Below are 15,506 nucleotides of genomic sequence, written 5' to 3'. Positions count from 1 at the left end.
GATGATGTGACCAGGGTTTTCCACGCTGAACTTTGTCCCTCTCTTCAGTATCGCCCTTATCACCATGACAGCATCACAGCCTCTGTTTACTCATCTGCCTCCCCGGGACCAGACTGTCTTCCTGGCACTGCCCGCGTCCACCCGACACTACATGAATCTTACCGTCGGGTGTGTTTGGCCGCGGGTGAATGTACGCCTCTGGGACTCACATCCCTCATCTGTCCCTGCCGGATCGGCCGCTCACCGACCCCCACCCCCCTGAGACTTCGCTGCCCTGACCTGGTCGGTTTTCCCTCCCGCGGTTCCTCGTCCACGACAAGGTGATTCCCCGCTCCCAGCAGGGCGCTCGCCCTGCCCGAAGTGGCGCACACGACCCTGCAGCCCGCGCTCAGCCCCCGAGGGGCCCCTCGGCCCGCCGTCCCCCACTCGCCTTCTCGCGGGGTCGCCGCCGCCCACCCCGGGCCCGCTCTCACCCATGTTGACGAAGCTCATGACCAGGTCGGCGCGGCCCAGGCGCCGCTCGGGGGTCCCGCCGTCCTCGTCGTCGTCGCCGGCCATGGCGCGATACAGGTCCAGCATGAAGAGCGGCGCGGACGCGGGCAGCCGGGCGGCGGCGGGCGGCGCGCGGGGCCGGGGCCGCCCGGGCAGCCGGAGCACCGCCAGGATCTCGCGCTGCAGGTCGCGGCGCTCGCGCGGGCCCAGGCGCCGTTGCGGGCAGCCGGGCGAGGGGCGCGGGCCAGAGGCGCCGCCGCCGCTCAGCGCGCACAGCGCCAGGCCCAGCAGCCAGAGCGGCCCGGGGCGCACGGCCATGGCGGGACCCGGGCGGCCTCACCGCGCGCGCATCCGCTCCCGGCCGGGACCGGCGCTGGGGCCGCCCCGACGGCGAGCGGCGGGCCGGGCTTGGGGCCGGCGGGACGGGGCTGGCGTCGCCCGCGAACGCAGCGCGGTCCCTAGAGCGTCCGGCCCGCGGCGCCTGTCGCGGCTCCGGGTAGTCGGATGCGGCCGCACCTCCTCGGGCAAGGGCTCCTCCGGGGACCGGGGACCGTCGGCTAGTCTGTCTGTGCCGCCGCGCTAGACAGTCCGGCTGCTGCCGAGGCCGCTCAGCTCAGAGGCGTAGGGCGAGCTCCCCGCCGGGCTCCGGGAGGCGCGGCCCCTCAGTCTGTGCCGCGCGCCCCGGGCCGAGGTGGCCTCTCTCAGTCCAGCTCGCAGCCGTCGGGTCCCGCCCCCTCCGGACCCGACCAATGGGGGCACAGCGGCGGGACTAAGGCCGCGGAACAGACGCCCCAGGATGGGCTCTGGATGCCAGGTGTTGGCGACCGTGTGATGCGACCCGCTGGTAGGTGGTCGTCGAGGAATCCCTAGCCCCGCCGTCGGGGGTATCGCGGTCGTCCTGGGCTCCCCTCCCGCCGCTGGCCGCGCTGTCGGGCGGGCGCGGGGACTCGGCCTGGGGACCCAGGGTAGCTGCGCGGTTCGGGGAGATCGGACCCTGCCCTCCCGCGGGGCGTGTCCTTGATCACCCTGTCCGGGCGGCATCCCAACTCTCGATCCGGCCCGAGGAGTGACCCGGCAGCCCCTCCGGGTGCACGAGTGTCGCTCCAGGACCCGAAACGCCTCAGTCGGGTCTAGAGGTAGAGGGACCCCACGGGTGACAGGCAGGCCCGAGAGTGGGGCGCATCCCTCTGCGAGCAGCCGGGCCCGGGTTCCCGGCCACCGCAGCTCCTCGCCGGCCTCTTGGCGCCTTCCCCGCAGTCCCCTTGCGTGCGCCTCTGGGAGCTCTCTCCCGGACACCTGACGCCGGCTCCGTCACTGCTCCTGGCGCGCCCACCCGCCTGGCTTCCGCGCGCTCCCGGCTGGCGCCTCCGGCGGGCCGCCCCGGCAGCTCCAGCAGCCGCACTGACACCACTAGGTCTGGCTGGGCGCCCCTCGGACTCTGGTGCCGGTCCAGCCGCGCGCGAGATACGCGCACCCGCTTCCCGCCTCCCGCCGGTCAAGGAGCTCTGGTGCCCTTCCTGAGCCTCTGCGCATCTGAATTGTCACGGCCCTCAGCGGCTTGCGAGAGAAGGCTCCTCACGGAAACCCCTCCATTGACTAGCCCCCTTCTGCACGCCCTGCTCTTCCCTAGGTGCCTTCTCACCGCATTTATTCGTTTACGGTTGAGGCGCTGCGCTGAGAGGAAGAGACACTTAGACTGAGCTCTGAGGGCCGGAAGGAATTGGCTGGGATGAAGGAAAGGTCAGTGGGAGGGGAATGTTCCAGGCAGAGGAAATAGCTTGTGCGAAGGCCGAGACTCCAAGGAGCGTAACAGTGGCAGGTGACAATCACCACTGTCCATGTGCCAGCCATGTTCTGTACCATTTCTTTCACGCTCACACGTTGTCACAGGGTAGATACCTAACCGCCCCCCCCCCCACCTCATTTAACAGACGAGGAGACCGAGGCACACAAGGGGTAAGGGACTTCCCTCAGGTCACACAACACTGGAGCTGGGCTGCAGCAGGTGGGCACGTGCAGGTGAGCTGTGCAGTGGAGGCTGGAGAGCCTGGGGGGCAAATGGCCAGCTGAGGGTGAGGCTGGAGGCACTGACAAGGGACAGACCACAAAGGGCCTTGGGAGGCTAGAAGAGGGCTTTGGGCCCCTGACCATAATGGTGCCCTAATGTAAATTCAAGATTAAACTTTAAAATTATGTCCAATAAAATTCACATTTTTCCATGATCACTTCAAAAAAATTTTAAATATCAAATAAATCCTTAAATAATCATCTGCTGTTGCCTTAGCAACAGGCCTAGTCTGTCTTACCCAACAGATAGATTTCCACACCACGTGTTTAGGCAAGATAAGAATGCTGAACTTTATCATAAGGATAATGGAGATAAGCCATTGAAAGTGCCCAAGACAAGACGAGAGCCTGGATGCAGAGGGGACTGTGGATTGGAGGGAGGGAGACTGGAGTCAGGGCCCACAGGTGGGGCAGGTACAGTAATGGGAGGGGCCAGGGGATGATGACAATGATCCTCTAATGGAGAATCATTAGAGGAATGGAGGGCAGAGGAGAAGGCTGTTAGGAGGGCAAATCCACAGGGCTTGGTGACTGCATGCAGAGGCAGGGGGCAGAGTTAAGGGGGTGTTCCCTTGTCAGAGTTGGTCAGGGTCTCTGAATCTCCTTCTGCATTCCCGTGAGTCCATACATCATTGGAGGTCTCTGATCTAGCCTGTAATTCTCCAGTTGTGTATTGTAAAATCCTGGCCTCCCAGCAAGACTGCAAGCAGCCCAGTGCTGGTCTGACTCATAGAAGTCATTTATCTCAATTTAGGATGAGTGGAGATGGCTGTGCTCTTTAAACAATGGCCTCACATTCCCATAAACCAGCAGTGCTGCTCTGTGCTGTGCCCTGAGCCAGAGATGAAGCTGACCAGCTCCCTGCCCTCTAGTGGCTCCCAGGGGTCACCCCAGGGGTGACAGGTGAACATGCAGTCTTTTTGAAGGCAAAACAGAGGCTGTGCTCCGACAGAGGGGCCGGCAAAGTGCCCGGATGGGCAGAGGAAGTGGGGACCGGCGATCTGTGAGTGGAATCCTGGAACTCCTTAACTGGATGGGAACTGACATGGGGAAGGTTTCTTGGAGAAAGTTGTGTCAAACAAGGGCTTCCCCAGCCATCTGGCAACTCTGTGACCTTGGGCAAGTTACTCAACCTCTCTCAGGCTGTCTCTCATCCGCCAGTAAGGCTCATGATTGTAGGACTGTGATGGGAATTACATGAGAATGTACACAGAGCACTTAGCACAGTGACTGGCACACGGGAAACACTCAATACATGTTAGCTATTGTTACTCAAAGCCCCAGAACCTGCCCTCCTCTATCCTAGCAGACACCAAGTTTGCATTACTTATTTAGCACTTGTATCACAGAACTGCAGTTTTAACCCCTTTCCTGCCATCCCTATATTTCCCACATGGTCTTGCACACAGGTGTTCACTGAATGGAAATACACTTCCTGCAGATTGCACCACTAGCTGAGCTTTGTTGCAAAGACTGAGGGAAAACCTGAATTAGTTGGTAAGGAAAACAAGTGACCATGGTCCAGACTTTGAGAAGATGGAGGTCAAGCTCCTTTCAGCATGCTTCTGCAGCCAGGAGGCCTAGAGGGGGAAGCAGATTTGGGTGAAAACACCATCCTACAAAGTTCTGGCAGCCTGAAGTTATTCAATTCCATGGAGAATACAGTAAGCACTTCCTTCAGAATCCATCAGGCTGCACATTCCTTTTAATCTGGATATTTGGCTTCAAACAGCTTTGGCAAACATGTGTCCATCTTACCAAATTCCCCTATCACAAGGGGAGTATGGCCTAATGATCAAGAACACAGGCGGCTGATGTTCAACAACCCCTCTTACCTCTCAAGTTCTCTAGTTATTTCTTAGTCTAATTCCTGTCATCAGAATTAGTTAATATTTGGCTGTTCTAAATATTATAAAGCCAACCAGGGACAGGAGGGAAGAGAACTGCCTGACTTGGACAGGGAGCCCAAGACTAGATTCGAGGTCCTCTTCTGCCATTTATTCATTATGTGATCTCAGGCAGATCACTTTCTCACCCACTTTCCCATTCGTTTCTCCTTCTGTAAAACAAAGGAGATAAGATTTGAGGACCAATTTTGTTTCTACCTCTGAAATTCTATTCTACCATTTAACCAGAAATATCAGCATACTGTGGGAAACTGGCCCCATTTTCTCAAAACCCAGGATCTGTGATTTCTGAAACAAAAATCTTCTTACATACTGGTTATTTGTTTAATCATGTAAGTGGGCCAGATAGCCCTACAGATTTACATTAACAACAGTCTGATTCTTTGTTCCCTTGTTAAATAAAATTAATGAGGATAAAATATATAAGAAAAAATCTATTAATGAGCTCCATAATTTATCCATCAAGATATTTGGATTTGAATAATGCACTGAAGTACCTAAAAGAGTAATATGTTATACATAAGGTAATGGTTCAGAAGTAAAGCAGGAAATACAAAATATTTGTTACTGCAAGCAATTTTAATACAAAAGTGTGTCTTGTTTTTAAACAGTTCATTGGTAGAGCTTCAGTTTCTGCCTCAATTAAAATCAATTGAGATAATCACACAGCAACGTGGTCGGAGCTGAAGAGGAACAGCAGCTAAAAACCAGGAGCCCCAGACAGCCCCTCTTCATGATCACTTGGTCAGCTGACTTTATTACGCACAAAAAAAAAGACGGAAGCAAACGGGACTTCTTAACAAGTGTGCTGGTGAACTCCTTTAAAGGACGAGCGAGTGTTTGTTTTATGTCCACATTTTCAGAATAGGCTTGTGGAATTCATTCCTCAGTTTGTGGGAAGTTGATCGACCGTTTTAAATAAATAGCAAAAAATGCAGATAAACAAATCTGTAATTCATGATGCCACCAAGGAGTCTCCCCTTGCCGACGGCCTGGGTCCCGGTGAGCACAGGAGTTATTGGTGGCTGGGTTGGATAGGAAGTTATAAACCAGGACTCTTAAAAACCCCAATGTTCTCACATTTTCTGAACAGTTACATTTACCCCTGAATTCTAGCAGCTATTTGTCCTTTAAACACCTAGTACTGTAACAGTATTCAAAGACAGTATTGCAATGAACTCCTTTTGCTGTACCATGTGCAAACATTACCTAGATGCGGTTCCCTCTCTTCAGCTAAAATTACACGACATTAAAAACAATGGAAAAAGCAGTCAGAAGTGCCCTCCCCTCAGTTCTTGCTAATTGAGGTGTCCGTGATTTACAAAAAAGAGTTCCTTAAACACTGCAGGATTCTTATTTTTTTTTAATATAATTTATCTTGCTGAGACAGCAAGTCAAGTTTATAAAGAAGATGCATTTAGGAATAATCCTAAAAGATAAAGCAGGTTTACAACCCTGCACCGCACAGAAACCCTACTTAGAGGCTTTTTAAAATTTTAATACACATTTGCATCTTGATCTTTTTGCTTATTTTTCTCAAATATTTCATTTCTGGGCCCCATCCATTACAGGGTTACCAGGAGGCAAATTTTATCTACATAAATATTCACATGAAAATAGTAACTTACAAAAAGAAAAAAAATAAGGCAGCTTCATAACACAATTATTCTTTTACACTTTTAACAATATAACTTCTCCCATTCAGAATAAATATACACCCAATGTGTGGAGCAGGATTCAAAGTGGATAGAGGCTTGGGGGTGCTTGTGCAGTGTTACCGCTTGGGACCTGGAGTCCTGGGGGAGGCAGTGGTGGTCTTCTTAGACATGGTGGGGATTTTGGAAGGCTTATTTAGCCCTCTCCTCGAGCTGCCCTGGCCCCCTGCGGCACTGCTCTCTGAAGTGTCTGAACAAGCAGACTGCGTCTCTAAAAGGTCAAAGTCAGAGGCATCGCTTCCTCGCCGGCTGCTGGCTCGACTCCCGGCCCGACTCCCAGCTCGACTCCCAGGGCGACTGGCTGACTTTTTAGGGTCTGGAATTTAAGAATAAAGCCACAGACTTAATAGAGACAGCATTGGAGTGGGGGTGGGGCTGGGGGGGGGGACAAGTTACCAGAGGCCGGGGTTCTTTTTTTTTATTTTAAAAAATTTTTTATTAGAGTATAGCTGATTTACAATGTTGCGTTAATTTCTGCTGTACAGCATCTCCTATTACTTATTAATTTTTTAAACATCTTTATTGGAGTATAGTTGCTTCACAATGCTGTGCTAGTTTCTGTTGTACAATAAAGTGAAATCAGCCATATGCATACATATATCCCCATATCCCCTCCCTCTTGCGTCTCCCTCCCACCCTCCCTAACCCACCCCTCTAGGTGGTCACAAGAGGCCAGGGTTCTCATCCTAATACCACCTGATATGCTGTGTGACCTTGGGCAAACCACAGCCTTTCTGAACCCCGGTCCTCTCACCTACACAGAAGTTGCTGAAACCTTTTCTGGCTTTGTGCTTCTACTTGAGAAGCATCCTGAGGATTAGAAACCAGCTTCTATCAGCAGCACTGTTACCTCACACGCCCCCACGGTGGAGTTGAGCAGGGCTGTCCCATGGCCTCGGCACAGAGGAGAGAGCCTGCTAGTTGCATGGGCAGACTGAGAATGGGGGCGAAGGGATGGCAAACAGAGAGCAGGAAATGGGAGCCAAATCCCTAGGCTCGCAAAAGGAACATCAACAGGCGAGCAGATGTAATCTTTCCCTGACTTTCTCAGCTCCCCAGCAGCGATAATAAATATGGGGTGTCGGAAAAATTACTAGCAAACTGCCAGGTCCAATACTAGACGGGCTTCTGAGGAAGGCCCCGCTTCAGGAGGCCCTTTTTTCCTTCTACTTTCTCTCAAATACTATCATTTCTGATCAAGAACAGGTGGTCTGGCTTTGGCTGTGAGAGCATCTGCTCTCAGAAGGCAAGGTTCGAGCTACTTGTACCGATAGGAGAAGAAGTCAAGGTCGGCAGGAAATCTGCAGGGCTGTCTTTCGGCATCTCACCTCAGTGCTACTCTCATTATTTGCTCCTTGGGGAGCAGTGAAGCATTGCTGAGAGGCTGCTGTTTCCAAATTCCTAGCCTGGCCACTCCCCTCACCCTCATCCTGCTGCAGAAGTGCTGGGGCAGGTACTTACCTGCCCGATTAGTTTTGGCACCTGTGGAGGCTGGGGAAGAACTATTGCTAGTATCGCCAGCAAGCGATGTTCGACTCGAATGAAAAGTTGGTGTTGGTCGTTTCAACTTGCTGCCTGTTGATGGAATAATCTTAAAAAATAAAAAATAAAAAGGTCATATTTACTTGGTGTAATCTTTGGTAGAAATTCCACTTTAAAAGGTCTACTTAAGCCCTCCTTATGTCTAATCAATTGAAAAGCCAATTAAAAGTCCAGGAAAACAAAGATTTATTTTGAAAATATCCTAGGTCATGTATTTTTTTTTTTTTAATATTTTAGTGAATTTTATTCTAAAGGTCATGTATTTTGAGGATTCCCAAAATAAAGATTTCATGTCCCAATTAAAAGTTTTAAAATGTCTTCCAATACCTTTTATCTTACAAATTTCTACTAAAAAAAAAAAAAAATCCTCAAATGGTAAGATTATAGTAGTTATAACAAACAGAAACATGGTAAATGAGTAAAGGAAAAAAATCCAAATACTCCCAAGTATCAAAGTTTTGGGGTTAGAAATGTGACATATGAGTTCTAACCCCAAATATTTAACATGGAGAACCAAATATTACTCCAATCCCTACTAGATAGATGCAGTAACTTCAGTCAAGTAAAGATCTATTTCCTCACTGGCAGAATGCAGATTAAATTACTTGACTTGATCAAATAAATGATTAGGAGAGCACGCAAGAGTGGGGCTGTGATGTCAGGAACAAGGCTCTGAACAAGGGGCCAGAAGAACTGAGCTTGGGTCTGGGCTCTTGGCTTATCTAAATTGGCATCTGTGCCTTCACTTCTCCCTCTGGAAACCAGGGAAGGGTCCTGCCTTTCAGACCCCATCCCTACCACACTCCCTCTCGTTCAGTCCACCGCAGCAACCGGCCTCCTGGCTGTTCCTCCTGTAACAGCCCAGGAAAGTTCCCTGTTTGTTGCCTGAATCTCTTGCATTAAAGCAGAAACTCCATAAAAGCAGGGACTTTGTTTTGTTCCCTGTCACACCCTTGGCACCTAATACCACGTCTGGCACAGACGAGGGGCTCAATAAAAACTTGTTGAGTGAATAAGTCATGTGTGGAAGCACTTCCTAAACTGGAGAAGAGCTGGAAAGATGTACATAATCATTACTGCTGCTGATAGGAGCTCCACTTCCCATTTGAGTGTATTTTTTTTTAAAGATTTAATTTGGAGAAAGAATATTTTAAATCTGTTTTAAGTATCACTCATGCCACAGCATGCTATTCCAATTTTTCTTTGAAATCAATCGTGTAAATTGTTTTCCAGGACTTTTAAGATGTTTATACAAAGAGAAGAGTAAAGCAACCCATTGCATGGTGTTTCTTATATCTTTATAAAGAAAGAGCAAAAGCGACAGAGAGGGATTAACATTCCAGCACAAACCCTCCTGGCCCACACAGGAGGAAGAGCACCAGTTTCAGAAGCTACTGCTGCTGGGAAGACGTGGCGCCACAGATGCCGGGCTGGGCGTCCGCGTCAGGACACAGCCTGCAGAACACCAGTAGGTAAGGAAAGATGAAACCTCGAAATGAAATGAAACCAAAGGTAAAACCTTAAGACAAAACAAAAATGCTCATCTATCAGAATCCTATGAGAATTGGCACTTCATAATTAAAACATTAAAAATTTTAGAACTTTTGAGACTTTCATGAAACTGGAGCCATTAAAGAAGAAAAGCAGGATAAGCAGGTTGAGTCGTGGGGTTTTAGTGTCAGTGGGTCCCCAGATCATGTTCTAAGCCAGATGTATTTCTGAATTGGAGTTTTAGCTTGGAGTGGGATGAATCCCAAAGCAGCAAGTCCATTCGTGGGCATTGGCTTCTTGTACCTCCTGCTTCTATTGGCTGAAGCTTTACGTGACTAAAGGCAACGCTACCTTTTGCGGCACAAGAACCCAATGTTTCCCAGCAGGAGCTACAATGCAAATTGTAGCGCTATCACACAAGCCTCTAGTCCACATTTTATTTCTGAAACACTGCTCTTCCAACAGTACTTGGGCATTTTAATGACTGTACTTGAACATGCTTAATTGCTGGCATGTGTATTCAAATCAAGGCTACAGAAACCCAAGTGCCTAGGCCAAGGAATTCAGAAGCTAAAACCTGAGCCTCAGAGCAGTGTTCACTGATACTGTGTTTGGCTGAAGGAGAGGGCAGCACCCACACCCGGACCACTGTGGCAATACCACCACCCCGGGGATGTGGCTCGGGCGGGGGGCGGGGGCACCAGCCACTCTTCTGTCCTAAGCAAAGATAGAACACTGTTGAACATGCACCGTCGTTGAATTTCAAGTGTTCGTAACTCGTCTGTGTCAGATATGACGTTTGGAGGCTCCAAGAGGCCTGATTATAAACAATATCAATAAACAAATCACCACAGATGACCATTGTTTCTCACCCTGAACAAACATCATTCTAAAGACTGTTAGGAAGTTGTTAAACAATTCAGTCTTAGGCATCTCTTATTTATCTCCAATTTTGGTGAATCCGAGTTAGAAACCCCTGAAAAACACTGGACGAGATGAATCAGCTGTGAGAGCAAGCACCACAGAGATGGAAAAGAGCACGGACTCGTGTCAGGAAGAAGAGCTGGTCAAGTCCTCGGCATGAGCGAGGGCCTGGTCTTGACTGTGTCCTTAGTCAGCAAAGCCATACTCTACCTCGGGGCTGGACAGCTGGAGGTCAGGATAGTGGCTGTCCCTGACAGGGGTGCCAGCTTTACTGTTTACCAACCAGGGTTTGTCATAACAGCGAGAGAACTGAAGTGGAGTCTGTGAAACGGAAATCCAAAGGGAAGGACGGGAATAATTGAAAGTGGAACAGAAAGGGAGCAAATTGGGAACATAAAAAAAAAATAAACAGAAGACACTAAATTTTAAAGAAATAGAAGACAAAATAAAATGCGCATCAGTCCAACGGGATGAAAGGGACCAGGCAGAAAGGCAACAGCATTCTTCATCCATCACCCGTCGTAACAACAAACTTCTCTGTTAGCTCCAGCAGCACAGATAGTGCCTGGATTTTCAAGATTAGTAACTGGATGGGCTCAAACTCAAAATGGGAATATGTGGAAAAGAAGCGCTTTGGACTTAACAACCCGAGTTCCTATTTAATAATGTCCTCTTCAGTCATGTTAAAGGTCCGGATCCGTGTACCACTAGGGCCTGGCCAGCCTGGTCTGCATGTCTTCAAGTGCCTCTCCTCACTGGGGTCTTTCAGAGGCTACACTGAACAATGGACATCTGCAAAGCTGGGAGCGGGGAAGGAGGTCACGCTGCAGGTTGTACGTACCTTGGTGCCACTGGCTGGGGTGGCTGGAGAAGATGGCATGGACGTACAGCTGTGGTTACTCTGACTAGCACTTGAGCTGGAGCGGGTAGGGGAGGCTGCCCGGGAAGACGGTTTGGACCTTCGGCCCCGTGATCGGAAAGGGGTCATTCCCTGGGATGCCCCCTCAGGCAGGATGAATTTCTCTCTAAGTTCGATGTTGGTTCTACCTCGTGCTAAAAAGGGAATAAACACACACATACAATAACAGTTAACCTTGAAAAAATAAATCTTTGATGGTCATACAGATGCTTGACCCCATGATAACAGTTATATAATTTATAGGTTTAGTACCATCTGTGGATTCTTTTAGAATAGGGATAAATTCATGATTTATCAGCCTTGTCATGATTCTTACCCACAGCAGACACACTAACTAATAAGCCCCTTGGTTTGCTGTAATAAAGAAGTCTTTGTGTAGAAAGCACCATCCCATGCTGTGGTCACGATCTTGCCTTGCCACTGTCCCCTGGGGTCAAGAGAAAGCAGATGAAGCAGTTCACAAACCTCTGAGGTTAAATCAAAACCCCTCTTTTCTCTCTCATAGTACATGTGTACTTTTTGCTCAACTGTTGCATGATACACGGTAATGAAATAGTAGAGAAAAACAGATCATTGAAATTGATGTCACCTAGACTCTTCTATTTGAATTCAGTCGATAATAATATTAAAGAAAGAGGTCCAGGAACTCAGGACAGTAAAAAGATCCAGACTAAATCATTAAGAAGTAAACATGTGGGAGGAGAGAGAGAGATCAAGACCATGCACAAAACTTGCCAGTGAGAAACCGTTAAGTCAAAAGCTGAAAGCGATGAGAAGCTGAAGGCACACCTGCAGTGGGAGAGGGACAGCCAGCTGGAGAGTGTGGAAACACCACTGAAGGCCAACAGTGCTGTCCTGCGGCTTCCTGGAGCCATCAGACCAGAACCCAAAATCTGGATTCGGTCAGAAGATACCAAGTACAGCCAACACAAACATTAAATGTGAAAGACGCTATGAATTTAGAAGAAATAATTCCTCTGGAATGTGTTCTTAGATTATTCCTCACTGAAAGGTGCTATTCTGCAATCACCTTCTGTCTGCTCATTCATCCCCAAGCTGCTCACTTTTTAGGATGTACTAGATAGATCTAATCAAACAGAACTGCTGGTAAAGCCTGGGAAAAGGGAACCATTAGAAACAAAGTATTTGTCTTTCTTTCCTATATTAGATTTTTTACTTTGGCCAGAAACTACAAGTTTAGAAGATTTCAGGTAATTGTGCCTACCCTCTCTCCTGCCCAACTCCACATGTCCTCAAGAAATTTGAGGAATCTTGGTAGAATCGGATTTTAAATCAGGTTGCATGAGTGTCCAAGCAGAGAGGTTCTAAATTCCTAAATCAAATCCAAATTCTTTTCAATATACTCAGTTGACATAACATATCAAAGTATCAGGTTAAAAGGACTAACCTGCATGATCAAAACCCCTGAGTTACAGCCCAGGCTCTGCCCCCAACTGGGATCCTTCCTGCTCTGGGCCTCTGTTTCCTCAGGCTCACTAGAGGTGATCAATCAGGCTCACTGATGTCCAAGAGTCCTTCTTGTCTGGACGGTCTAGGACTTTTGGTCCCTGGAATGCTAAGCTGTCTCCTCCCTTCTTAGGCCCCAACAGAACATGCCCTTCAAGGTTCATTCCTTGGCCGTCTGCTCCCTACTCATCCATTTTCCAAACTCCAGCACTTTCCTCAGTGTCCAGTTCTCAAAGAGAATTTCCTTCAGCGCTAACCTGGGTACTTCAGTAAGATTCCACATCGCTAAACACTTATTTATCTTATGTTTGCTAAAGGGCCAAGCACAAGGGTGGACACACAGCAAGCACTGAGATAACACTGACAAATGGAAATCATTACTCAGCTGAGGACTTGGACCCCAAAAGAATTGTTTATGGCCCTAAGCCATAAAGAACTTAAGACGTGTGGTTTAAACCTAGTAGAGATTTAACAGTTCACTGAGCCCACCCTCCCAGAAAACAACACAGTGACACAAGAGGAAGACTTTGAAATGGCATTGCAGATGAGGGCAATGACATTTTAAGTGTAACGATAATAACATGTTCCCCATGCACTGTACAGTTTACAGAGTGTGATCACGTGTAACACTGCACTTGACTGTTATCAGCGACCAGTCAGCATCCCCATGTCACAAAGGAACTGAAGCATTCAGAGGCTGAGGTCAAGGAACGCTGTGGCAGAACTGGGACCAGAACCAAGGGCTTGCACCTGAGCTGCCTTCTGCCCGGCCCAGCTCCTTGCATTCATCTACGCTAGCTCAGCCCACTCCGCCTTCCTTCCCCACCACACTACTGTAATCACTGGCAAAGGGTACCGACAACTTCTGCCTCAGGGGGATGCTTTTAGATTGTAGAAAGGTTGAGATCTACAGAAAAGTACAAAGAATAAAAATTGCTTAATCTTCGGGGACAGGACTACTAAAACGTTGGTGTCTTTATTCCTTTGCACAACCGTGTGTGTATATGTGTGTGTATATATATATAAAAAATACAAAAATATCAGAAACATTCCTCCATGCCTGAAGTGTCTTGCATAACTTCAGCTAGCTGCAAAGTATTGTTTCATCGTACCGACATAATTTATTTCACCAACCTTGTATTTTGTTCACAATTTTTAAAACACTGTACACAACGCTGTGACAAACTACTTGTAAAAAGTCTTTGTGCCCACCCATGATGACTTCCTTAGGATAAATTTCTACAAGTGGATCTGCTGGGGAGAAAGGATGCACACATAAGGTTTTTGATACTTGTCAACTGAACTACAAAATTTTACACCAATGTACACTCTCAAAAATAATGTATGAATATATTCAATTTACTTCACTCCAGCCAATGCTCTGTGTATTGAGAGAGAGAGAGTGTGTGTACACATGGGTATGTATCAGGTAAAAACCTGATAATCTGACAGGTAAAAACACCTCTCTGCTGTTGTCATTTGCACTCGGGGGAGTTACTATTTTGTTCTTGAAACACTCTCCGCCCTCGGCTTCCAGGACCCCCGCTCTCCTGCCTCTCCCCCTTCTCCCGACTACTCCATCCCACCCACTTCTTAAACGCTGATGTTCCCCTGGTTCCATCCACGGTCCTGTTCTCCCTCTTAGACTTTTGATCTGGTGATGAGTTCATGCATCTGAGACTTCAGCGCCATCATACGGTCCTGCCTAACTCTCAAATACATCCCCAGCATAGACCTCTCCTGGATGCCAGAACCTTACATCCAACTGATTAGACACGACTGAAGCCTGAAACCTGGTTGTTGACGTAGGTCCCTCCCTCCTGATGGCAGTTCAGTCTACTATTGATTCCACCTTCTAATGCCTCTTGAATCCCCCTGAGCCTTCCCTGTACCCCTTAAAAATACGTGGTTCATGGAGTATCTCCTCCACCTGGACCACTGTAACAGGCTTCCAAATGGTCTCCTTGTTTCTCATCTTAACCCCATCCCTCCCTCACTCCTCATTCCCCACACTGTATTTCTAAATAAAAACCTGATCTCTCTAAACAGCTCCAAATCTTTCCATGGTCTTTCATTGCTTACAGCAGAATTTCCCAAACTGAGGTTTTTGAGGGGTTTCCTAAGAAGAGGAGTTTAGTAAACACTGGATTCTACATATCTCTCCCTAATGCAATCAATCAGCATTTTATAAGCTCCGAGAAGTCCTGCAGCAAAGAAACCTGTTTAGTTTTAACTCAGTGTCTTCCAAACGCATTTGACCATGATTTTTTTGGTTTTTTGAAGATCACATCTTGGGGGCCAGACCCCAAAGACAGCCATTTCAAGTTCAGTTTTTCAACCACCAGAGAGACCACCATTTTCTAAGAGACTACTGCTGGCCACCGATGTTGGCTGGAACAGGCTTATTAGTTAAAATTCAGTTCTATTGTTTAATGGGTAGAGTTTCAGTATAACAAGATGAAGAGTTTTGTGGATGGGTGATTGTGATGGTAACACAACAGTGTGAATGTATGTAATGCTACTGACGTTGTACACTTAGAAATGGTTAGGACGGTAAGTTTTTATGTTATGTGTATTTTACCATAATAATAAAAAAAATCAGTTCTAAGCCAAATTGTGTCTTTTAAATCTTCATAAAGTTTTTCTACATTTTCAGTAAAATTTGGGGAATTAATTTGTCTAATGCTCAGAAATATTCACAGAACCCTAGGGTAAATGTACACCTATTCATTAGGCAGGGACGTTGTTTTACCTCCATCCAAACATCATGATTTCCTTTGCCATGGCTCAATTCAGAAAGTGAAATCTCCAATTCTGGCAGTACCAGGAACCTACCTAGTTGAATACTTTTACCTTTTACATTTGGCTAAAGCAACGTGCAGTCTGAGACAACTTTCATCTTCTTAAACGACTGTGTAAAGGCAGATAACATGATTGTGCAACACCGGTATTATAATCCCGTCATACATTTGGTACAGTCCT

The 15,506-nt window shown here is 48.0% G+C and overlaps 2 protein-coding genes across 16 annotated transcripts in view; both read right to left on the bottom strand.

The window, feature by feature from the left end:
- LOC132349088 (bone morphogenetic protein 8B) overlaps nt 1-810 on the bottom strand; it is a 43,788-nt gene extending 42,978 nt beyond the window's left edge. The window contains exon 1 of the mRNA XM_059897223.1: nt 474-810. Coding sequence (XP_059753206.1) covers nt 474-810 — 337 coding nt within the window. The remainder of the gene's footprint in view (nt 1-473) is intronic.
- Nucleotides 811-5,026: 4,216 nt separating this feature from the next.
- Nucleotides 5,027-15,506, bottom strand: part of MACF1 (microtubule actin crosslinking factor 1) — a 333,257-nt gene continuing 322,777 nt past the window's right edge. For 10 of the 15 annotated variants that reach the window (XM_059919504.1, XM_059919491.1, XM_059919536.1 and 7 more), the window contains 4 exons: nt 10,980-11,191; nt 10,349-10,459; nt 7,643-7,772; nt 5,027-6,497 (listed from right to left, as the gene is read on the bottom strand). In XM_059919504.1, the coding sequence (XP_059775487.1) occupies nt 6,241-6,497; nt 7,643-7,772; nt 10,349-10,459; nt 10,980-11,191 (710 nt within the window). In that variant the 3' untranslated portion in view covers nt 5,027-6,240. The remainder of the gene's footprint in view (nt 6,498-7,642; nt 7,773-10,348; nt 10,460-10,979; nt 11,192-15,506) is intronic. The other 5 variants (XM_059919530.1, XM_059919552.1, XM_059919517.1 and 2 more) reach the window with 1 other exon arrangement.

The sequence above is a fragment of the Balaenoptera ricei genome, chromosome 1 (assembly GCF_028023285.1).
Source record: "Balaenoptera ricei isolate mBalRic1 chromosome 1, mBalRic1.hap2, whole genome shotgun sequence".
NCBI classification, from domain to species: domain Eukaryota; kingdom Metazoa; phylum Chordata; class Mammalia; order Artiodactyla; family Balaenopteridae; genus Balaenoptera; species Balaenoptera ricei.
The sequence above is the reverse complement of the archived record's forward strand: the minus strand, read 5'-3'. Positions and strand labels throughout refer to the sequence as shown.